This window comes from Equus przewalskii, unplaced genomic scaffold (assembly GCF_037783145.1).
Source record: "Equus przewalskii isolate Varuska unplaced genomic scaffold, EquPr2 ChrUn-10, whole genome shotgun sequence".
In the NCBI taxonomy this organism is placed as follows: Eukaryota; Metazoa; Chordata; class Mammalia; order Perissodactyla; family Equidae; genus Equus; species Equus przewalskii.
The window spans coordinates 4,172,295-4,196,168 of NW_027228747.1; the positions used below are offsets into that span (position 1 = coordinate 4,172,295).

At 46.5% G+C, this 23,874-nt stretch overlaps 2 protein-coding genes across 17 annotated transcripts in view; both read right to left on the reverse strand.

Moving 5' to 3' along the window:
• Positions 1-37: 37 nt before the first annotated feature.
• On the reverse strand, positions 38-13,220 carry TARS2 (threonyl-tRNA synthetase 2, mitochondrial). Of its 9 annotated transcripts, none has more exons than XR_011536542.1 (18): positions 11,814-11,971; positions 11,300-11,496; positions 10,862-10,985; positions 9,831-9,955; positions 8,787-8,904; positions 8,604-8,668; positions 8,065-8,143; positions 6,753-6,899; positions 6,466-6,564; positions 5,685-5,902; positions 5,042-5,204; positions 4,687-4,824; positions 4,426-4,503; positions 2,609-2,709; positions 2,297-2,394; positions 2,053-2,125; positions 1,315-1,429; positions 38-404 (listed from the first exon to the last, which is right to left on the reverse strand). XR_011536542.1 is itself a non-coding variant. In XM_070607128.1 (18 exons), the coding sequence occupies exons 2-18, from the start codon at positions 11,404-11,406 to the stop codon at positions 256-258; spliced, it is 2,001 nt and encodes a 666-aa protein (XP_070463229.1). In that variant the 5' UTR covers positions 11,407-11,496; positions 13,021-13,220; the 3' UTR covers positions 38-255. The 9 variants fall into 9 exon arrangements, 7 of the variants coding, with proteins under 7 accessions (XP_070463229.1, XP_008513128.1, XP_008513127.1 ...); XR_011536541.1 differs by having other exon boundaries at positions 11,805-11,942; XM_070607128.1 differs by lacking the exon at positions 11,814-11,971 and adding an exon at positions 13,021-13,220 and having other exon boundaries at positions 2,297-2,398.
• Positions 13,221-16,935: 3,715 nt separating this feature from the next.
• Positions 16,936-23,874, reverse strand: part of RPRD2 (regulation of nuclear pre-mRNA domain containing 2) — an 89,111-nt gene continuing 82,172 nt past the window's right edge. For 4 of the 8 annotated variants that reach the window (XM_070607121.1, XM_070607120.1, XM_070607123.1 and 1 more), the window contains one exon: positions 16,936-23,621. In XM_070607121.1, the coding sequence (XP_070463222.1) occupies positions 20,848-23,621 (2,774 nt within the window). In that variant the 3' untranslated portion in view covers positions 16,936-20,847. The remainder of the gene's footprint in view (positions 23,622-23,874) is intronic. The other 4 variants (XM_070607126.1, XM_070607125.1, XM_008514908.2 and 1 more) reach the window with 2 other exon arrangements.

Here is a 23,874-nt window from a genome sequence, read left to right on the forward strand (position 1 = left end):
TTATCCCTCCTCAGGAGTCAGAGATGAAGACACATACTCAGTAGCTTCAAGTTTATTTTTAGATTCACTCTCCTCACATCCAAACAGCTGCAGCTTCCCCCAGACCAAATCTCTTTCCAGGACAGCAGATTCATGCCTCCACACAAGTTCTGAGGGGTCTGGGGGACTCCAGACTCTGTCAGTCAGGTGGGGCTCTCTTGTGTTCAGGGAGGTTGGTGGCTCCTGCAGGTCTCTGTCACATCTATATACAGAAGCTCAGAAAATCTCTTCAGCATTTGGCACCCTGGTGTTCTGTAGCTCCAGCAGCCGCTGCACAGCTTCAGTCAAATCCCATTCCCCAAGTCGACGATTATCTCGAGTCCGAATGTTCACTGTTCTCTTACTCTGCTCTTTCTGACCAACCACTGCAGAAAGAGGGGAGGATTGGGAATCTCAAACCAAATTTATCCACATGGGGTATTTCCTTTTGCTATGCAGAAATTTAACAGACCTAAATCTTTACGAAAGGTGAGAGCAGAGCCCAGAGATAGTTCAGGAAAAGGACGTGTTTAGTTGTCTCTTGCTTGCCAGTTCCCTAGGGGCTCATCCTGAGGAGATAAACATTCCACAAGCCTTATCACTTCCAGTCAGGAGTCAGGGCTCAGAGATAGTAGGGTTAGCCAGAGAAAGACAAACAGGTCAAGCAGAAGTCACAGAGAGAAACTGTGTGTGTGTGTGTGTGTGTGTGTGTGTGTGTGTATACATTAAGGAAAGGGGAGGGTGGCAGGGGTGGAAGATACACGTGCAGGTCAAGGGGCAGCTTGCTCTAAGTGCTGGCAGGGCGCGTGGGTGTGTAAAACTAGAGAACAGGTAACCTGGTCAAGGAGTTTTTGCTCCTTGCCTTCTAGACAGAGCTCTGAACCTCGGAAAATGAAAAAGGAGCAAGGTAGGCCTAGAATTTTCTCCTTAAGGCCTTTCTCCTCACCCTTAGGGCTGACTCCATCTAAGTCCAGAATAAACAAAGCTAACTAATTAAGGCCTTATTAACCCTTCCTGACCCTTTCTCTCCGATGCTCCCTTGGTTAATTAACCTAACAGACACCAAGAGCTAGTGTGAGAGTCAGAAGAAAACTGTTTGAGGGTCACAGGTGGTTGTCAGGGGGTGAAGGAACCTAGGGCCCAAACGTGTCCTGAATCCTGACTCCTGCCCAGTCAAGTAATGAGCCCCAATTTACCCAAATATGCAGATGAACAAACTGAACAGACAGAAAAAAAGCACGGTGTAGAGGGCAGTGGTGTCGGGCTCCAAGGACCTGTGCTGACGTGGCCACTTACCAAACTGAAAGTTGTAGTGGGCGAGCTGAGCCCTGCGGACTCTCCGGCTAAGGGTCAGTCCGGAGTCAGCATCGAGGTCGCAGACCAGTCCTGCAGCCCGCAGGCTCCGCTGTGCCTGGGGCAGAGGTTTGGTGACAGGAACTTAATTTAATGGAAGGCTGAGGAGGTAGAACAGGCTGATACTATTCTTCCGCAAACCCCAGCTGTTCCTCCTTCCTCTGCCTCAAAGCTCTCCAGTTCTCAGGACAACCCCTCCTCATACAATCCCTCCTCATTCGTCTCTACACTGAGGCCTCTCCCCAGGCCCCACAGCTTCTTTGTCTGCCTCCTACTGAAGCCAAGTTCGCCAATAGTTGCCTGGACTCTGCCTGCTTCTAGCTACCGCTCTACCCAACCAGCTGCTCAACTCTGGTACCTTCCATATCCTTACTTCTCTCTAGAAAGGAAAATAAAACCAACATTTATCCAAGCCCCTTTCTGTGCCAAGTGCTCTGTTGTCAGCATTTAACATTTGTTTATTTGTTTAATTTTCACACAGTCTCCACAAGGCGGGGATTAGTCTCATTTCTCAGACGCGGAATTTCCAGCACACAGGCTGGCAGCCATCCAGTTCGGTCTTGTGGCTCCAAGTGCTGTGCCCCTTTTACTATCCCATGTGACGGCCATTACCCACTCACTGCCCAGCCTCAGACTCCCTATCAGTCCTGCTTCCACCCATCCTTACCCCCAACTCCTTACCTCCCTGGCATATCCCTCTTGCTCAGTCCCCACAGGGATGACCACCACCTGGAATGGGGACAGCCACAGTGGCCTGGTTGAGAGAACAGAGGAGGGAAAATTATTCTGGCTCTGACTGTAAGTGTCGCTGTAGGGAGCAGATTCTAGGAGGAAACAGATGCTGTAGTCTAAAGGGGGCCAGGATCTGGAGCATGCACTATCTGGCTTGAGGGCCAGAACAGAAATCTGTGGTTAGAGGTCTCACCATTTTCCCCCACAGCTTTCTGCCAGCATTCCCAACATTCTTTCCACAGAACCTAGCACTGCTCGGTGAATGAGGACTGGATGCTCCAGGGCCCCCGCCTGCCTTGGAGAGAAAAAGGAGGGTGGGTGGAATGCAGGAAGTGGCATAAAACATGCACCCAAGATCACCTTCCAGTTTTCAAGAAATATTCAGTCCTGGCAGGGGAGGGTGTAGAGGATTTGGTTTAGTTTTTAGGGTCAAAGGTGGAAGGGGAAGTCGTTCTCCACCTATTCTATGGGCAGCCAAGAAAGGGGATGCAGTGAGGCTCTGTACCCCTTGTACTGGAGGTCAAATCTCAGGGGCAGTTGGAAGTCAAGCTGGATTGTCCCACACTGATGGGACCGACCCAAGGCATCGTGGAGGTGCACATCAATCTGGAGGAGAAGGATGAGAAGGCACCAGAGAAACCAGAATCAGTATATCTTCCATGATTGGTGCCCACCACTCGCCCGCCCCCTACCCCTGCCTTACCTATGTTCCAGGTTGTTTTGAGATACGCATCACCCAGCTGTATTATACTCTACTTCACTCACTGGGGACCCTGCAGTAGCTCTTTCCATTTAATGGTATTATAATATTAGGGGACATCAACATTCACATGAACAACCTATCCACAGCCTGGCCTCTCAATTCCTTGAGCTCCCCACCTCAGGGACCTTTACCCATACCCAGACTATGGCTAGACCCTTCCTCCTGTCATTGCCCAGAACGGCTGCCCCTCTGAAACAGGCCCTGAGACCCTGCTCTGATTACTCTTGGTCTTCTGGCTCTGAGAATGATTCCTATTAACGGCTCTTCAATCTCTAGGTTCCTTAACTCCTCTTCTTCCTTCCCGTTCACAGGCCCATCCCACCTTTGTTTCTTCCCCTCATGCCGCTGTAACCACTCTCCCTAGTTTCCCTCCTATCACTGTTCTCCTCTCACATCCACATGGCAAAACCCCACCCTGGTGGCACCCTCACCTCCCACCTGCTTGGGCCTCTAAAAGAACTGCTCAGTGCTGCCCAATATGTCACATATCACACAGATGCAAAAACAGGGATGGATGCCACCACACAAGTCGCTGTTTCAAACCTTACCTGGGCCCTTGCTTGCCAGCAATCCTCTCACTGCCCTAATAAGCTCTGTTTTCCTCAAGGATTTTCAAGCTTTCTCCTCTTTCGTCGTATCTTCATCCCCCTCACTGGCAACTCTCCTCTCCCCTACTCCTATCAGCAAATGATCCTGCCTCCGATCCGACGGAGAATTCAGAAAACTGACATCATGAGATGGGAAAATGTTTCAACTTCCTGTCACCACACCTATAAACTTCCTTGCATCTACCTCCAGCCTTTCCTCCTGCCTCCAAAACAATGGCAAAGGTGGTGCCTTCTGTGGAGGGTTCTCGATCTCACCCCTCAAGCCTTCCCAGGAACTTTCCTCCAATGAAACACCTTCTACAATGTCAACTTCTCCCTGACCCACACAGGCTCCCTCTCATCACAGCATTTCAACATTCTCAAGTCTCTCCCTTCACAAGCATCTCTTTTGACTACCCAGGCCCTTCAGCTCCTCTCCTCTGTCTTTAGAAAAGCCAAAGCCAAAGTTCTTCGAAGAGTTATGTCCATTCATTCACTTCTGACTCCACCCCCAATCCCTACTTTATCAAAAATGGTCCTTCAAAACCTAACAGCCTTTTTACTAAATCCAGCAGACACTTTTCAGTCCTTTTTTCCCTTGACTTCTTTCACTTCTTCCAACTTGCCAGGTGAGTTTTCACCCTTCCCCCCAGCCTCTGCCTACACTGTTCCCTCCTGAAACACCCTCTTTACTTGGCCAACAATTACCTTTCAGATTGGAAAGAGATTCCTGTAGGAAGCCTTTCCTGACCCCCTTTCCTTTAGTACCTACACAGCACTGATCCCATGGTGCTGAAATGCCCGATTTACCTCCCACAGCCCTCATTAGACCATAAGTTCCATGGGGGCAGAGAATGTGTTGCTCTTCTCTATATCCTACAAAATTTAAAAAATATCCCTTCGTTTGTTAAACATTTAGTAAAACAAAACAAAAAATGAACAAATAAACTGTAACCAGGGCCCCCAGCTTGCCTTAGGCCCATAGAAGGCACCATCTCCAGGGTTGAGGTCCCAGGGTTCTCCAAACTCTTCCAGGGCCTGTTGAAGGACCTTTACAGGGAATGAGACAAAAGAGGATTACGTTATCTTAGACTTTATGAGCAACATATCCCTCCAGTCCCCAACAAATGACCCTCTCAGCCTATGCCTCTGCTGAGGATCCTGATTCCCATCTCCCGACCCCTCCCATAGGAGAGCAGTTTGTCTGCCTCTGCTTCCTGACCACCTGCTCACCTGCTCAGCCTGGTCCCAAAGGCAAGGCTCTCCCAGGAAGCCAGAAGGTCGGGTGGACAGTGCCAGGCGGAAGGAAAAGCCAAGGACAGCATAGATAGAACGGAGGAAATCAAGACAGCCTCGGATCTCTGCTTCCAGCTGGGGGCAGGAAATAAAGGTGAGTGTGTGCTAGACAGAACTTGGGGAAGACGGTAGTTTGGGGAGAAAAGAGGGCAAAAACAGAGGAAAGTTGGGAAGAGAATGTCGCTGAAATGTAGTATATAAAGAGGGCCACTGAGGGTCAGGACTGTTGGTGGTTCACAGGGAAAATGGAAGGTGGTGTAGACAAGCTTTGGTGGAGCTGGGGAAAGGCCACCTGGTCTGGTGCACAGAAGATGTGAGCGTCATCCTGCTGGAAGCGCCGCAGCCGGGTCAGTCCTCCCAGACTGCCAGAAACCTCTGCCCGGTGCAGGGCCCCAAAGTCTGCCAGTCGCAGGGGCAGCTCTCGCCAAGATCTGGGCCGGTGGGCGAACATCAAGCTGAGGTTGGGGTGGGGAGGGGTCAGGGCCGCAGGGAAAACTAGCCCCTGAAGACTGCTCTTCTGCCCACTCTGCTTGCTTCCTTCTCTGCACCATTAGCTAAGGTCCTTTCCAGCCTTGGCATGCCCTCCTGTTGAGTCCTGTCAGTCTGGCTCATCACGAGCTGAGCCCCGCCTGGTTCAAAAGTGAATTTCTCAGCAATGCCAACAGATACCATTTACTGTGCTCCTGTTCTGTGATAGGCACTGAGATGAAAGAGAAACCTCGGATAGCAGTTCCAAACCCTTGATGTTACACATAAAGAGACTGAGGCTTAGAGAGGTACAATGACTTTCCCAAATTCACATGGTTAGCTAGAGGGCAGATTCAAAACGCAAATCAGGCGTCCCAGAATTCATCCAAGGTACTTTCTCTTACTTCTATTTAGCAACCCTGCTGCCTAGCCCTGCGAGGACCCAGGCCTCCTGGCTCCCAGCTCACCAGTGCGCAGGGCAGTTCATGGGCTTGAGGGCGAGTGTGTCTGTGGGATGGCTGGTGGAGTGGTCGCTCTGGGAGCCAGTGGGCCTGTCAGAGCCTGGGGGCTGCAGGGCAAACATGTCTTCCTGGTAATGCTCCCAGTGCCCTGATAGTTCCCAGAGTTTCGTAGAAAACAGTGTAGGGGTTTTCACTTCTGAGAAACCACGGCGGGAGTACTCGGCCTGCAGAGGAGGGTAAAGATATTGAATGTCAGAGTGACTTGGGGGAGAGGAGGCAGGGTGACTGCTGTGTGATTCTCCTGGCCCTCAGGTCATGCTGATCACAGCTACAACCTGTTAAGTACCATGTTCCCACTCTATGCTCCCACTGCAGACCACACATTTTTAATACCTTGATAAAAGTCACCAACACTTTATAATATTTGTATTTATGCTTCTAAGTCCTCTCTTTTTTTTTCTTTTGAGGATGATTAGCCCTGAGCTAACATCTGCCGCCAATCCTCCTCTTTTTGCTGAGGAAGCCTGGCCCTGAGCTAACATCCATGCCATCTTCCTCTACTTTAGATGTGGGACACCTACAACAGCATGGCTTGATAAGCGGTGCCATGTCCTTACCTGGGATCTGAACTGGCGAACCCCGGGCCGCAGAAGCAGAACGTGCGCACTTAACCACTTAACCATTGCGCCACTGGGCTGGCCCTAATTCCCCTCTTTTAAAACTTAGCCTCTTCTGGGCCCTTAGTCCCTCTCTGGTCTTTCTTCCCCTGGACTGGGGTCCTCCTTACCCTGATAAAAGCCACTAGTGCATTATACACCCTTGTCCCTCGAGGCAGGAAGAAGCAGCTCCCAGGGCTCAGTTCATGGAAGAAGAAGAGCTCTTGTTCCTGGGGTCAGGAATAGTAACGGTCACTTCAAGGGGGAAGCAGGGGCTTTGGAAGCCAGAAGAAATAACTGACAGAGCTGCTCAATCTGTTGGATTCCGAATCTGCTCCAACTTCACACTCAGTTTCCTTCCTCTCTCTCCAACCCTTATCATCACCCCCCACACACACCATTTTCCTAATTTCTGTACCTTCCCAATGCGCCGGTGGTCCCGTAACTCTGCTTCCTCCCTCCATTCTTCCCAGGCCCTCAGCTCCTCTGCTGTGGGGAAGGAAATCCCTGATACTCTCTGCAGTACGTCTGGGGTGCCTGAAGACCTCCATAAGGATGACGAGTTCTGTGGAAGGACACAGGGAGTCAAAGGGCAGATGGGCAGAACTGAAGCTACCCAACCTCTCTTTCAACCTCACATGATACTCTCAGTGTAAGCATCACAGGTATGCCACTTGACAATGATCCCACCTCATCTCTCTCACTTCTCTTCCCAGCATCACCACCAGGAGGATGGCCACTGCTATCCCCCAGGCTCCCCTTGCCATGGTTACAGCCTTGGAGGTGCCTGACTCTTGATTCCTACATACGCCCCGCCCAAGCCTAACCTCACTCTGCCACCTCTTTTTCTCCCCATTCTCACTACCGCTGCCCTACCAGCACCTCCTTCCCTTTCTAATTAAGGACTGCTGAGGGGAGTAACCCAAGGCTCTGGTCAAATGTCAGTCTGTCCATCCCCCTATCAATCTTCCAGACAGCTGCTAGGAAACTCAGTCTCCCACACTATATCCTATTCTTGGCCACATGAAATTCAAATGTCTCTCCTTGCTCTTTCCTTGAATGATAGTACTAACAAGAAACAGCATGCATTATAGCACTTCTAACTTTTCCGCAAACACACACTCCTGCATTAACTGGTTTTGTCTCTATGACATGGATTTACTGGTAGGACGGGTACTAACAGCCTCATTTTATAGATGGGGAAGACAGGTAAGGAGATTTACCCAAGGTTACATACTTAATTAGCAGCAGAGCTAGGACCAAACGCAATGGCTAGGTTTTCAGTTCAGGGCTTTCTGCTCTACATATCTATCTGCCTCTCTTCTCTCTCCCTGCTCCCACTCCTCTAACAAGTCACCTCGCCCAGAACAGTATTTTCATAAACGGCAAGCCCTTGACTTAGAGTATTCTACCTGTGCCTGTCAAACAGTGTTCTACACCCCTCTGCCCACAGGAGCCTCCCTTATGTGACCCTGTCCAGCCTGTTCATGCTCTCCCTCTCCATGTCTGACATGGAATTTGAATTGGTTTCTGGGCCCTGGCAGGGTGTCTAGTATCTGCCATCAGACTGAGAAGTTCTAGAAGGCGGAGACTAAGTATGTTTCTCCTTCTAGATTCCTCCCTTAGCTAACAGAGTAGAGACGGCACTGAGAGAGAGGCTCATCTTCCCATTTTCCTACTCATTCCAGTGAAAATGGGTGTCGCATTCTAACCCTGCCCTCCCAACTGACCGTTACCAGCTTCAGTGCTCCAATCTGTCCAGTATGCCGAAGGTGGGGGCCTTGGCAAAGATCAACCAACATGCCACACCTAGGAGAAAGAAGGGGCCAGTCAGTGGTTTCCAAATTCTTGAGCTTCTAGCTTTCTCTCTCATAGTCTTTAGTTGACAGAAAAAGGAAGTGAAAAATAACTACTGTACAGGGGTCAGCCTGGTGGCATAGTGGTTAAGCTTGTGTGCTCCACTTCAGCGGCCCAGGGTATGTAAGTTTGGATCCTGGGCGCAGACCAATACACCGCTCATCAAGCCATGCTGTGGTGGTGTCCCACATACAAAAAATATAGGAAGCTTGGCAACAGATGTTAGCTCAGTGCCAATCTTCCTCACCATTAAAAAAAAAAGAGAGAACTATCGTACAGAGAGAGCAATGGGAGATGAAAATCAATTCCTGTCCCCATTTCTTTTCTTCTATCTTCTTTCCCTTATCCCATTTCTGGCCTTCTTGGTGCATCCCTACCTCTCCCTGTTTTCCTCAATCTTGGCAACTCTCACCCATAGACTGTTGCTTTTGGACCTGTCACTTTCTCCTCGATCAGGCGAAGCTTAAAGGGGTTATCCTGGAAGAAAGAAAGAGTGAAGTCAAGTCTTTATTCCCATAAAGATGTCCTGGGAGAGAACCACCTCTTCCCTCATGCCTCTGGATCTTCCTCCTAAACCTGTGTGTCTCCACCCCACCTTGAAGAGCTGGCGAAGCTGATCCTGGGAAGCCTCCAGCCTCCGGAAGGGCTGAGCAGCAGCTGCAAGTTTCCGGCAAAACTGCTCCAAAAGAGGCAGGTCTGAGCCCCGGACTGTCCTGGAAAGATGATGGTTGGCTTGCATCCTCTAAGGAGTATCACCTGGGTGACACACCTGTTGGCTAGGGGGTGAAATCCTGCCCTCCGGAAATATCTAGAATTACTGGCAAAGACAGACAAACTAAAAGAAAACATAAATAGGAAATCAAGTACAAATTTTACAGCTGGAGCAAAACATTTATGTATGAAATTAAAAGCTGAGTGCAGGCAATTTGGGTGGACAAAATTAGAGCAATAGTAATAAGGGATGAAGTGTACGTTGAAGAATTCATAAAGGCTAGAGAAAATAAGTTTCAAGCAGAATTAGACAGAAAAGGAAGAACACGAACTAGTGGAGAAGGTGCTACCAAGGTCACAGTTGAGGCTTGGAGAGGCCCTCCCTCCAGCTTTCTCCTCCAAATTGAACATGCCTGAGGCCCCAGAAACCACCCCAGTAAAAGGGTACCAACTTTTACTTATAAGATGAATAAGGTCTGAGGAATTAATGTATAGCATGGTGAGTATAGTTGACAATTTCGTATTGCGTAACTGAAATTTTCCAAGAGTACATCTTAAGTGTTCATCAAAAAAATAAAAAGCATGTGACGTGATGCATGCGTTAACTAACTCAATTGTGGGAATCCTTTCACAACGTAAGTGTATATCAAATTATTACGTGTATATTTTAATCATATTACAATTTTATTTGACAATTATACCTCAAAAAAGCTGAAAAATAAAGTAACATATGGTGAAATCTCTACAAAAGAAACCACCCCAGTTTGGCAACTGTGAAGCTAAGGAGATCCCGGCCAGGCCGAGGACGTCAGATCTAACTGTCCTTGCAGCTCTTCGACCCTCCCCTGAAGTCTCTCAATAAAATGGTTTGAACTCCTCCACAAAAGGACACCCCAGAATCATTCTCCTCCTTCTTTGCACTACTCACCGTTCCTTTCCCAGGAAGAAATCATGGTAGAAGCCACATTCTGTACTTGGACCTCGGCAGAGGACAGCACCCAGGAGTTGTTCAGCTGCCGACCCCAGGACATGGGTGCTGGAGTGCCAGAACACCTGGGTTCACAAGAAAGGAGTTCATGAGTTCATAACCTTCTCCTTTAACCTCTAGCTCTCTGATCCTCTCCTTGGAGAAGCTGGTGTGAAACCAGTATGGCTCTTCTAGGAACAACTACCGCAAAATGGGGAACCTGACCTTGAAGGTGACCAGTAAATAATAAAAAGTAAAAAAATGAGAAAAGAAAGGGAGAAGGCCAGTGGAGGCAGTGCAGAGAGAGAGTACCCTCCAGCCCCACGCCTTGGTGCTTCCTGGTCCAAGGGCAGAAAAGTAGAAGGCCAGTCGGTTTTCTTTTGCTACTTCTATAACATCTCCTTTTAGGGCTTCAGAGTAAACTATCTTCTTAAGGCAGTGGTTCCTAAGGACAGTTTGGTCTTTTAGCCCTATATGTTTTCCATTCCAGGATCTAGCATGATGCAACCACTCCTCTAGGATTTTGTCACCATTTACACACAGGTGATACGAGAACTCCATTTTCTTGGATCCTAATAGATGAGGTCTGCATTACCCAAGCTGACATGAAGAAGACAAAGTGGGGAGGAGGTCATGTGCTCAGTTGTGGAAGTCATGTTAGAATTAAATATATGCTACAGATGACTTATACTGTGTGTCTCAAGTGTTGGGGGGCGGGAGAGCTGATGGGCATATTATCCTTCTGTTTTCAACTTATTATCTCTCCCTTTCACTAGCACAAACAATGTCTCCCTAACAAACCTAGGCTAAGTAAAAACTTTCATCCTAAGTTTCCAGGTTAGCCAGGAATAGTCAAGACACACAATCTGTAGCAGGTCTCCTCCTAATTGCAAATGGAGAAACTGAGGCAAAAGAAAATAAATTCTAGAATTGCACACTTAAATCTCTCTTAGTTTAGTAGCTACTGTATTCCCAATAAGGAAGAAACTTACTGCTTTCCCCTCTGCAGAATCAAATGTCAGAAATCTGAGGTCAGAATCTTTCTCCAAGGGCCGCTCCAGATCATAAGGTTCTCCATTCACTTCAGCAGCCACAGCAGTATCTGCCAGTGTTGAACTTCAACAGCGGGGGTGGGGATAAAGAAAAAGACAGGGTTACAATCCACAGGGGAAGAGAGGGACTCATCTCTCAGCAACCCCAAACTTGCAAAGGGGAAATGTGTTACCAGAGCAATAGAACCTATCATTTTTTTCTGGACCTATAATAGAGAAAGAGCAAACTCTGAAACTAATGCAGATAAAAACGAATCCACAGGAAAGGCTATCTTCATGGGGGTGAAATAAAAAACATGCAGAGTTTTCTTTCCCTGCTTACATCAGAGAAAGTAGAGAAGTAGGACGATCCCGGTACGTGTCGAATGGGCCTGGTACCTGATCTGCTGGGCTAGCTGGTAAGGGGTTGTGTTCCATGCCACAGCGTCCACTTTGTGACCTCCAGGAAGTGCTATCTTAATAGTCCGGTGTTCCTTCTGTGCCATGCTTGCTACCCTCTTTACTTGAGCAGCCCATAGCTCCTCAAAAAGGCCAAGCCGCTCTGCCAACCAGTGAGGAGGGGTCGGGACAGCTGCCTGGAGGGAAAGATTGTAGGCGGTAACACAGGTCCCATCATTCCTTCTTGCAATTGAGGATGGTGGGAGATGAGGATACTTAAGTGGCCGTCGTCCTAATTCCCAGTCTTTAAGAGGACTGGATGACAGAGGGCCCTAGGCTGCCAGCCCTAAAGTGCCCAGGCTGTTGGCCCTAGGAAAAAGACGGCGCATCTAAGGGCTAGGGTAGCCGGGTCCGGGGACGCAGGGCGGGAGTAGGGGGTGTCAGGCTGGGCTGAGAGCCTACATCTTGGGCTTCAGCTGGGCTGCGGTTCGCAACTTTTGAGTACCTCACGCACCGTATGTAGCCCGCAAGCGTGTAACCCCGGCAGCCAGAGCCGTCGCCACCTCTGATACAGCCCCATGTTCCTTGAAACCCCTGCTACATCCTCAAACAAATTATGGCCGCTTCTCCTTCACCGGACTCCCCATTGGCTTCTGGCCCAACAATACCTATGCCTATTGGTTACTGCAGCTGCCACTCTAGTGTGGGACCACCTCCAGGAAATCCGAAGAGGTACACCCCACACAGCACGAGCAGCGGTGTGGGTGGTTCCGGCTGACCGGAAGACCTAAACTGTTACACACACCCGCAATCCTGAGACCTGCATTTTCAGCCCAAAGTAGCAATAAGGTATCCTGCGGCTTTGAGAACAGGAGTAGGAAAACTCTTGAGAGTGGGAGTGGGAGAAAAACGGACCGAAAGAGGTAGTCATTTCCTTTTAACCATAAGTTTTCTTTTACGTAGTCTTTACTGGCAGGTAGAAAACAGGTAAGAGAACCAGACAGACCTAGTGTAAATCCTGGCTCTGCCATTCGCTATGTAGTTTGGGGCAAATTATTTAATTTCTTCTAAGCGTCAATTCTCACCTGTAAAATGGGAATAATAATAGTATCACTGCCAATTGTTGAGGTTAATTTTGTGTAAATCGTCTAATATACCGCGTGATGTACAGTAATGGCAACAATGGCGGACAAGCTATTAGAATAAGTGAATATAACAGCTTTAGGGCTGGACCAAAGAATCTACAAAGGGCACTTCTTGGAGTCCCTTCATACTCAAGGTGCTTAAGCAGGACCTTAGATACCTTTTAATCTTACAGGAATTTAAGTTCAGAGAAGGTAAGTGATTTAAGGTCAAATACTAAGTGCTGATGCTGGATTCTGAATCCACGTCTTGTACTCTTTTACCACACCAGGCTTTCCCTGGTAATAGAGTTTACTTCCATTATACTCCCCCATCACTTCAGAAAGAGATGCCTGACCCTAGAATCTTAGCGCTCTGCTTCGTACACAAGACCTCTGCCTCTCATTCCCATCCTAGCTCTCAACCTCCTTTATCCCTTCTCTTCCCTCTCCCTGCTGTATCTAGGATACAGGACTAGGTATATTTGACTTATTTTACACAGTAAAAATGGAAACATGGTCAGAATTGTAGTAAACTTTGAGAGGAAATGGACTTGGAGGCAGCTGTGAGGTTCTCAGTATTCCCATTAGTCCCCTCACCTGGGGATGGGGATGGTTAGAGTTGGTTCTCAAGTTTCCACTGGTGACGGAGTGAAGGATTGCAAAGGAAGAGCTGTCAGAGAAAGCTGTTTAATCTAGGTTTCCAGAGGCCAGAGGTTCTGTCTGGGGAAGGCAGCAGTTGATCTGAGTCAAAGGCACCAATCTGGATCTTGGCTCCATCTTCTGATATGTCAGACACCCTGAAATACAAAAAGAAATAGACAAGACTGTGGAAGAGGAAGATTGTGTGTGTGTGTGTGTGCGCGCGAGCACGTGCATGTGGTTGGGAAAAGGTCGTGAGAATTTAACAATGGCATTCAGAAAGTGTGACAACAGGCAGAACTTTTCCCATGGCTCTGCAACAAAAGGGTCAAGGGAGTGTTATATTGCAGGCAACAAAATGATACGCTCAGTAAATAATTATTAAGAATGTACCAATCATGTATTGACTTGAAACCCCACAGGATACATATACGGACACACACATTCTTTGATCATTCTACCTTGTCTTCTTTTTTAAGGACAGTAGACAGATGGTGGAATAAGTTGGCTACACTGTTATGGCAGCTCCCTGCACTCATCCCTCAAACATTTACTGGCTGCTTACTGTGTGCAATGCACTGAGCTCGGTGCTCAGGGGATGCTGATCAATCAACTACTACATCACCTATGTAACTCGTGTTGCAGTGCAGGAAGGAATGTCAAATTATTCCATTCCTCCCCCTGTAGCAAGCAAGCTAGTTAACAAACTAACAAGCTAGCTAGCAAGCAAGCAAGCAAGCAGCAAGCTAGCTAAGGACAATTCATTAATCACTGATTCTTCTACAACTTCTGATTTGTGACAGCATGTCTCAGCCTCAGGGAATTTTAACCCATTAGCCTGCCCAGCAAATGTTTATGCCTAAAACTGCTCTTACCTTCCACCCAGAATATCACCAAACTACTACTATGTGCCAAGTGCTAAGCCTTCACTATCTCATTTAATTCCTAGAACAACCCTGACAAGTAATAGCTCTTCTTATGCTCCCTTTGAAGCAAGGCAAATGACCCTCAGAGAAGTCAAGCACCAGTCTTTCTGAATCCAAAGCTTGTGTTATGCCATGCCATACTGTCTCTCAGGGACCAGCATAGTCATAATGCATGTTTGGTAGCGCAGCTCCGTTTTTCTCTCCAGCGTATACTACTTGGAGCCTTTGGGGCCAAAGAGGCCGAGGCCTTTAATATAGGGTGGACAGGTGGGTCCAGTAAAAAGCCAAGAAAAGAGGTGTCTTACCAAATTTTCTCTACCAGCCTAAGGTTAAGGGAAAAATGCCAGATGATTTCACAGAGGTCTAGGGAAAAGGGAATCCCAGTAAAGGGTATCCTAGATCCTTAGTCAAGTTTTGGGAAACTCTCAGCTTTACTCCACTTAGACATCTTAAGTTAGCTAAAGCTTTGGCTGAGGAGGTATTGCTTTTATAATCTTAAACTATATGTGAGAATGCTCTCCATTAAAGGTAAAGATCCCAATCTTCATTGGCATCAAAACGTACCTCCAAATCTATCTCAGCTCTTAGAAGCAAAAATTTCCTTGCCACAAGGAGATAGAAAAGATACTAGAGGTAAAAAAGAGAAACTTAAGAAGGTAAGATATATAAAGAAATGTTTCTATCATTGCTGCCAAATGCTTTTGAGGCCCAAAGAACTAGCTACTGGTTCTAAAGGTACAGTAAGTGGTGTGGAGAGGTTATGTTTATTTAAAAAATTTTTCCCTAGCAATGAAAATCTAGAAAAGAGCCTAGCTTTTACTGCAAGATGCCACAAAGGGAGAAAAAGTCCAGCCAACTTTGCTGAGTAAACAAAGAAGGGGAGCTTCCTATCTGAAGCATGGGGATAAGGTCAACTTAGCTTTGAAAACAAAGCCTTGAACTCACCTAAAATCTCTAAGATTTCCCTCCTTCAAGACATCTCTTAAGTCGGTAGAAGAGAAACAATGAAACAGCCACCTCCACCCCTACCTTGACCTGACCTGATTTGTCAGGTCAAGGCCAAGGGAAAAATATAAGGAAGTCTCCCAAACACAGGAGCCAGTGCAGGGATGTGTCACCTTGGGTTCCAAGCTTAAGTAAAAAACAAAGGAAAGAGCAAAGCACTTTTAAAGAAGGTCCTAGATTCATCTGTAGAAAGCAATAAATTAAGGCCCACTACCCAATAACCAAGATTTCAGAATAATCCTTTACTAATCTCTACTGCCCTTGGCAACGATTGGCTACTTAAAAGATACGGGACCTTAAGTATTGTCTCATGTAGGTGCAAAGCGGGAAACAGAAGGAACTAGATGCTGTCCATCTCCTTTCTTTCTACCCATTCCAACTGAAATACCCCAATAAAAGTGTAAGAAGTTTCAAGTCCCCTTATCTCTTTTCCACAAACTATGTGGCAATGGACTTGAGTAATTCTCAAAAATAAGGGGGGATGAAGAAGTTAGTTCCTGGAACATCTAATCTGCTATGAACCCCGACAGATCCAGGGTGGACTGGTTCAGCCAACACCCTTTTGAGTCAAACACAAAAACCCATAGGCTGTGGTTTTTTTTTTTCCTGTTGGCATTGCTCACTAGCCCCTCCACCCACATCTGTATTCTCAACTTTTAACTTGTGCAACAGTGAGAACAAATGGAAAGGACAGGAAAAAATAAAATAAAATAACGGAACCATAAGGTAACTGAAATATCAATTTCTAAATAGATCTCAACCTTCTTATCCCCTTCCCCTCAAATTTATAACTAAGCAGAAAAAGTTTCTCCTGTCCTCCCCCTACAGTTAGAATTCGATAGTTTTACATTGCACTTGCTCCTTTCCTTTAAAGCATATAGGCTTCCCTTTACTTCTACACAGGCGAAGGGAAAACAGGATGTTTACTTAAGAGCCCCATCTCACTTACTGGTGTCCCTCTCATAGCTTTGTCTAGGCCGCCTCAGTGAGTTATTACTCAGCAATTATAAACAGCAGCTGCCCAGACTTGTCCAGTTACTCATAAACAAGTATGAGAAACGCCCCAATACCCCAAAACCCATTCAGATGGTGTTTGTGTTACTGTCTACATACATCAGGGGGTAATTCATCCCTCCTCTACAAGATTGGCTTAAATAAAACAATTTAGGGGGAGGAACTTAATGAATTTTCAACATGACCAGAAAGGCCAGTGAGGAAGTCTAAATAAGCTGTTGCTCCCTTGGGGGTGGAGACAGGAATCAGGTGGGCAAATCAAGGTCCCCAGAGGGGACAAGAAAGGGTGAGCCACATTCCAGAATCGTCCAGTACAGTGGTACACCCTACCCACTGGGTGTGTTCCTGGGCCGCTATTTCTGAAGTGTCTGGTGACACACGTGTGTAGCTTCACGTAATTAAGGCTGCTATTTAGAGCCTTATACCCTGCCAGTGACTTAGGCCTGGTCTACATGTGGTGACTCTCTTTACCCCTTAAAGCCAACATTCCATTTATTAAGCCTCACTAGGTTATGAAAAAGAGATCGGACAAGAGAGAGGGGTTAAGTGTGACTTCTGTATGACAGACTGCCAATATGCAGCAAGATGGGTAGATGTGGGCAAATAATTGGCCAGAAGGATCTCTACCACCACCCCCAGCCCAATTCTATGCTTGTTTTAAAAATACTTCTTTGCTTACAATTGTACAATTTTTTGAAGACATACACAAATAATTATCCATACAGTATATCCCATTACCAACCACTCCCTGAACATCTTCATCTCACCCCACCCATCATCCTTTCCAAAACTGAATTATACAAAGGATCAAACAGAAAACCCACGAGGCCATGAAGATCTTAGAGGCTCAGATTGCCTTCAGTGACACTGAGTGCAGAAGTCAAAGGGGACAGCTGGACCAGATCAATGTGAGAGGGGAAAAGTCAACCACACAACAAAGGAAACCATACTTTATTAAACTGGAAAACAAAAACATAATATTGGGGAAATAGATTAAAAAAAAAAAAGAAGGAATGGCTGGAAGAGAGGAAATTGCCAAGTGGTAACAAGGAAGGGACAAGATAGGTGGTCAGTGGCATCTTTGTGTGTGCCTCAGAAATGGGCAGGCACATACATTAGCACCTCTACCCCGTACACACTTTTAGACCAAAAGCCAATACAATCGTTATCTTCGGAGAAATATCCAGGCTTTTCTTTCTGCATTCTGTAGTTGGTTTCACCTTCAGCCCTGGACAGTCATGTAAGGTCTTTGTTGGAGAAAATTTGGGTTTTTCAACCACGGGCCTCCACAAAGCAGCAGTTTCAACTCCTGGAGAAGTTCCCTCCTATTTGCACTCAACAGAGAAGCCAGGGCCCTTGGTCAAAGCCCCAAATCTCAAAGAAAAATGTCAAACCTTTAGAACTAGTTATTTTATTAAATGATATTAATACACATTTCAAAAGGATTTCATTGTTGTTGCCTCTAAAGCATGTACTTGTTTTGTTTTCCACACTGAACATGTGAGAATATCAATCCAACATATCTAATTTTAATCTTAACAGGCACCCCCACCCATTCAAAAAAAAAAGGTGGAGGAGAGAGGGCAGGAAAAAAGGGGAAAAAGCAGTAATTTACAGCGGCTTCAAAACAATAACAGCTGAAGCTTAATTCTGCATGACCCAGTAACTTCAGGATTGGTAGTGAATATTCTGCAATTAGGAAGTTTAGCATATTCACATTATCTAAACAGGTTTGCTGTACCATATATACCACAAACATTGTATTCCTGGGATCGGAAAGGATAAAAGTCCTACTCTCTGATCATTTTACCCTCCCTGGAATCAAACCAAGTTCTATTTACTCTCAGCCGTTGGGAGGGCAGAGGGGTGCAGGGAGAGAGCTCTCATCTACGCTTGACTGAAAGTGAACTCTTACAAAATACTGAAGGACTCAATTTCTGATACTGTGTCACTGAGTTGTAAGTGGTACCAGTGTATTCACGACTCCCACCAATTCTCTGTCTGTGATTTTACAGTGAGCACCAAGGTCCTTAGTGACAACTTCACATTATTTTGCTTTCATATGAATCATGTCCTTGCCAAGACACACTATGTTATGCTTTCTTTAAAAAATATCTTGTTTATTTTTTTAAACTCAGGTTGAAATACAAAAGTCAGAGCATGGGCATGGAGTTTTAAATCACAGACACAGAAAGAATAAAACCCCTTTGTTTCAATGTTATGAATATCAGAATTGTTTTTTTGTTTCACTATATCACATATATACATTGTCATCTTCATTTACTGCTGTAGACAGATTTCCTTAAAGTTAACAGCTGACAGTCACATACAAATCCTCATTTTCAGCCTGCAACAAACGCATTGAGGATTCTGTGGCTTAAAAAACAAAACACCCCACAAAAAAACCAACCCTTAAAAGTCCATCTTATAAACTGTACAACAAGGTCTTTCCTTCGCGTATTAGCCATCATGCTTTTGAGGGCAATTACCCTACCCCAACATTCAGGAAGCCACTTTCCTGACATCCCTACATTTTCTCATAAAATCAAATGGTCAGAGAGCCTTTTCAAGTAAACACTACTTAGCTTAAACAAGAGCAGCAGAAAGAATTCACATTCTTTTATTCTAGAATGAAAAACATCCCACTTAATTTCTGCAAAAAAAAAAAATCAATTTCAGTTTTAAGTCAAATAGAACTCTCCCTCCCCCTCCCCCCACCCTCACTCTCTCACACTTTTCCCTAAACAAATGTCTTAGGACTCAATATAACTATATTGTTTCTTGGCTTTGCTACACTATATACCCCCATCCCACATACAAGGTCATGGTATCATGCATTTTCGTGGGGAGAACTACAGGACAGAGACGCTTGAGAGGGTCAAAGAAAGAACAGTTGGCTTAAGACCAAAATGCATTAGGAAGATGAATAACTTGCAGCATCCTAACCACAGAACACATGGCGAGCCCAAATAAATAACATGGAATAAATTACAAAAAACTCCCAAACTATGACACACACTGGTTTAAGCTGTTTTGTATCTGCAAAGCAAGTTTATTCGGAGACAATCATCTTCGTCACTACATTGTCCGCTCTACAATAGTAATCCCCGTACTTCCTAGATTTAGTTCTACACTAACTTGGAAGAACAGAGGAAACTTGCCAAGATTCCCTAAAACACTCAACTCAACACGTATCGTTTTACTCATCTAGCTGGGGATTACCAGTGTGTACCTTAGGGCAAGACACTAAATAAAAAATGTAGTAAAGTAACATTTGCTTTTCAGTGTCCCTAGATAGAAAGATATAAACACGCAAAGTGCAGTGATTGTCTTTTTCCCAGTACTAGTTGTAGAAATACAAACAAGAAGTCTTTCAGTTCAGGGAGAAGAAAAGCACTTCTTTCTCATGTAAAATGACTAAGGGTAGAAACCTTATTTCCTATTGGGAGTGGGAGGTGAAAATAAGGCTTGAGCCTTGAAATGGGACAGGCTATCTGTAGAGTGGGGTAAGTTTGGATTTATCAGGTCTTCCTGTTTCTCTGTAGAGATATGTATGGTAATACCCACTTGTCACTAAGACATATCTAGAGAGGTATAATATAAAGAAAATGCTATTGAATCTCCTCCTCTGAAATACCAACAACACAGGTGCAGACGGGACTAGGCAAGGGGAAAAGGAAGATGAAGACAAGTAATTGCCTTCCCCTGGTAGTTAACCCTTGCTGAAGACCGCCCCCAAACCTCACTCCCATTAGGGAGGCACCACGGTAAAAATGTCTACTGCTATGAAAAATATAGGGATAATATTCCAGTTGCCCCCTTGTAGCAACTGTCAACTGTAGTGACTTTCTTTCTGGTCAAAGTAGAAGTGAAAACTGAGGGAGAAAAAGTCAGTCAAGAAGAAAAGCAGGAAGAGCTTGGTGCAAGACGTGTGAAACTACCTTGAAAACGTTTCCCATTTATTCTCTCTGGTTTATGAAGGAAGGGCAGGTCATATCACACCATTAATGGTTCCTTTCTCTAACTCCATTTTGTACTTACTCCTTATTTTAACCTTGAAATTATACCCAGTCAACTCTCTTTCATTCCAAGGATAAAGAGGAAAATTTTTGCTACGATACAATGAGGTTTTTTATCTCCCCAAAGTTACTGCCTGATGGTACTTTAGAAGAGGGTGATTAAAAATAAAATAAAATTAAGATTTCAGGAGAAAGGTAAAGAACTCAACTTCGACATGCCTTTAAAAATAAAAACAAAACAAAAACAAACAAACTTGACAGGTCCAAGGTCTCCCACATTTCCTCCCTTGCAACATCTCTTGGCTGTTAGCAGGGCAGAGAGCATACAGGGAAAGGAGCCAAGCTGGTTACAGCAGTTACTTAGCTGGAGAAGGGGACAGGAATCTTTCCATTGACTACTTGATAAGCCAAGCCCAAAATAACATCCCAACATTGCACGTGTTATTATCTGTACTGATGGAAGTTTTATTTCAAATGTAATAATACTCTTCAATAGATGGGGTGAAATAAGATTTGTTTTCCTCCCCGCCCCTCAAACCCCCAGCCAAATGAAGTGGCTTTGGTTGTGTTTCTTTGCCCCCTCCCCTGTAAAATACAAACAACTTGGGAAGGGTAGGTAAGTTGCAGTGGGAGGAAGGACTGGATGGAATAGTGAAATGTAAGCATATATGACTTTTTAATTTGGAAGGGAGACCCTTTGTCATAATAAAAAGAAAATAAGTCAAAGGAGGGAAAACAAATATAAACAACAACAATAATAAACCAAACTCCTACTTCCAATGCTCTCTAGACTGTTCAGAATGCCTTTCCCTTGGTTTCCATCAGTACCTGGGAGGGAAGAATGGGCGTTTTGGTGCAAAGAACGGAGGGCCCCTAGCAAAAGGTGGCCTGGGTCTCTTTAAACTGTGGAACGGGTCTCTGCTGAGAAAAGGTTCCCTAGGCCGAAAGTCTGGCCGGGGATTCCGCAAAATCATACCACTCCGGTTGATGGCGTCTCTGTGTGAGGGACCCAAGGGGGGGCCACTGCTGCTGTTGCTGCCTCCCCCACCTCCTCCTCCATGAGCTGGGCCCAGGTGCTCCAGAGAGTGGGAGGGTAGGCTCAGGCTCTCGCGTACATGGCTAAGGCCAGGGCCGTTGAGGTCCCGTTGAGTAGGGCCCCCATGGTCCCTGGGTCCTGCAAGCACCCCAAAATGCTCAGCCAGGGTCCCTTGAAGGAGAGAACTACGGTCCTTGGAAAATACTGCAATGGCCCCTGCCACTCCGTGCTCTGCCAGTGGTGGGGTTGGGAAGGGTACAACCCCAGCGTGGTCAACAGGGGGTGGAGGAGGAGGTGGAGTAGAAAAGGGGACACCACTCCCACCACTGCTGCTATGTTCCCCAGGGGGTGGAGGAGGGGGTGGAGTGGGGAAAGGAACTCCGCTGTGCTCTCCAGGAGGAGGGGGTGGGGCAGCATGGGCCAGGGCTGCCTCCTTTGTGAAGGGGTTCGAAAGATCCACAGAGGGTAGATGAGTGGGTGCATCTCGAGAGAAGATACCACCATGATCCTTAGCAGGGGCAGGTGGGGCAGATGATGGCCCCACTGACTCTCTCTGGAAGGGTGTCCCATGTTCCAAGGGGGACGGGGGGAGATGATGCTCAAATGTTGAGTTGAAACTGTTGGAACGAAAGCTGCCGACACTTTCCTGAAACTGGGGTGCCCGTTCCTTGTATGGTGCTGTTTTAAAGCCAGTGAGGCCTCCGCTGCCCCCACCCCCAAGGGATGCCAACTCAGAGGCACTTGAGGGGCCATTGTCAAAAGAGCTGCCCGAGGTGCTCAGATCAAACCAACCCACCCTTGAAGCCTCACGCCCATGTCCTCTATTTCCCTTCCCAGGAACTCGGATGGACTCTACGGTCTGTATTGGCTCCCCTGACATCCTCCTATTGGATGCGTTATGATAACCCAAGGTTTCTATAGGGGCCCCTTTTTCTTCCGTACTATCAGGCAAGTCTAAGCAGGAAGAGGAGACTCGGGTTTCTATGCGGTAGTGCTCTTCTTGCTGCTGCTGATCAGTGGTGGTCAAGCTGGGCTGGGCGAGGTTTGAGAGACTGACACCATCACTTGAAGTGCCCTTGCTGGGAGTCTGGCCAAAATGCTTATCATCTGAGGGCTTTCGTGAGGCGTTTTTAAGCATATTCTTAAACTCAATCGTCGATGTGGTGGAAATGGTGGAGGCCAGGACTTTCTCCACGCCTGATGTGGGTGGGTGGCCCGTGGGAGCGGCAAGGGTATTCTGCGGAGAGAAAAGGGAACGATGTGGAACTGGGTGAGGAGAGTCTGGGTACTGCTTCTGTGGCAAACTGAGATGCCCAGTGGTAGATTGAGACAAGCTATTGTGGTTGGAGTCAGGGGTGAAAAATGAATCATTCTTACTCGGTGATGGTGACCGGTCAGACCCAGGTTCATTCCCTCTTATGTTGAAGGCACCAAATAGCCCAGGGGAAGATGAGAGACGGTCACAGTTCTCACTAGAGTCCAAGAGGGCCCTTACAGATAGAGGGAAGGCAGACTTTACCCCAAATTCTTGGGCCCTGTGGCTATAACTGGACAGGATTGGCTGGTACTCGGTGGTATCAGAAAGCTTGCTTGATTTCAGGATAGACTTGGCTGGTTTCTTCTCTAGGTTCATCATGGCAGAGGGTGGAGGCCCTGAATACTCAAAATCTCGGTAATCCTCATCTTCCTGGAAAGAAGTATCTGGATAGAACTTTTCCTGTGAAGAGTCCATCAGGGAAGATGGTCTCTCCATTCCATCAGAAGGCTGCTTATAGGGTGATTCACTCCCCAGGCCAAAGGGTCGATATGTAGATGCAGAACTGGAGAGCTCCCGGGGGTAGCTTTCCTCTCTCCCAGGGGGTGGTGATCTTGTACTGCTGGGTGTTGAGGAACCAGGGCTAATAATCTTAGAAAGCAGGGACATGGTATCTACACTGCTGGATGTGGGCTTGTCCATCATCTCATCCTGGGTGGGTGTCCCACTCCGTTCATCACGCACAGGGGTTCCATCAATGTTGTCGACTGACGTGCTAGTAGGGCCACGCTGGAAGTCTGAGGGATGGTTTTCTGCTGGGGCACTGGACCCCAAACTGCTCAAGATTGGGATGTTTAAATTTAAGCCACTGAAACCGGGATTACCTTTTAAGAAGTTGTGGATCTTCATTTCCAGGCTTGGGGAGGTGGACTCGGACTCCAGCTTTGGTTTGGAGATCTCTGAAGATTGGCACATGGCAACTTCAGTAGGTGGGGCAGCAGGGCTAGTATTGTGAGTACCTGAAAACCCCAGAGAGTTGGACGGGAGCTTGAAAGTAGTGCTTGGGAGCCCTGGGCTTTGCCCAATTGAGGCCTTGCTGGCTGAAGTTGAAGACACTTCAGAAGTTGATGAATTAGGAGAATAGTTGAAGCTTTTGGGAATAAAGGATTGGGTATTGGAGGGCAGATTTCTTCCTTTTATGCTAGAGACTGTGGTACTGGCAGGGGAAGCTGAAGTAATCTGGGATGTAGCTTCACAGGCTGGAACTGGGTTCCCAGTAACGCTCTGAAGTAAAGATGACAGGCCTGTAGAAACAAAGATTAGAGGAATTAAGAAGAACAACTCCCTACCTTACAATAAAAACAAGGTAGGCTAACAGGATATTCTCATTCATGCCAGTGGGAACCAGATAGACATTAAAACATGAGGCCTAAGGGAATCCAGACCAAACAAGCAATGGCTAAATTTCACAGAAAACACTGGACCTATTTATCAATATAAAGAGAGCAAATCACTGAAATGTTTCCAGTACAGTCACAAAACAAGTCCAACAAGGCA

Coding starts and splice junctions, on each gene's coding strand:
- TARS2 (XM_008514905.2), bottom strand. CDS start 11,879: ATGGGGCTGTATCAGAGGTGGCGACGGCTCTGGCTGCCGGGGTTACAC. Junction 5,205..5,684: donor ATGAACTGCCCTGCGCACTG/GTGAGCTGGGAG, acceptor CCCCAACCTCAG/CTTGATGTTCGCCCACCGGC. Junction 405..1,314: donor CCACTACAACTTTCAGTTTG/GTAAGTGGCCAC, acceptor CTCTTTCTGCAG/TGGTTGGTCAGAAAGAGCAG.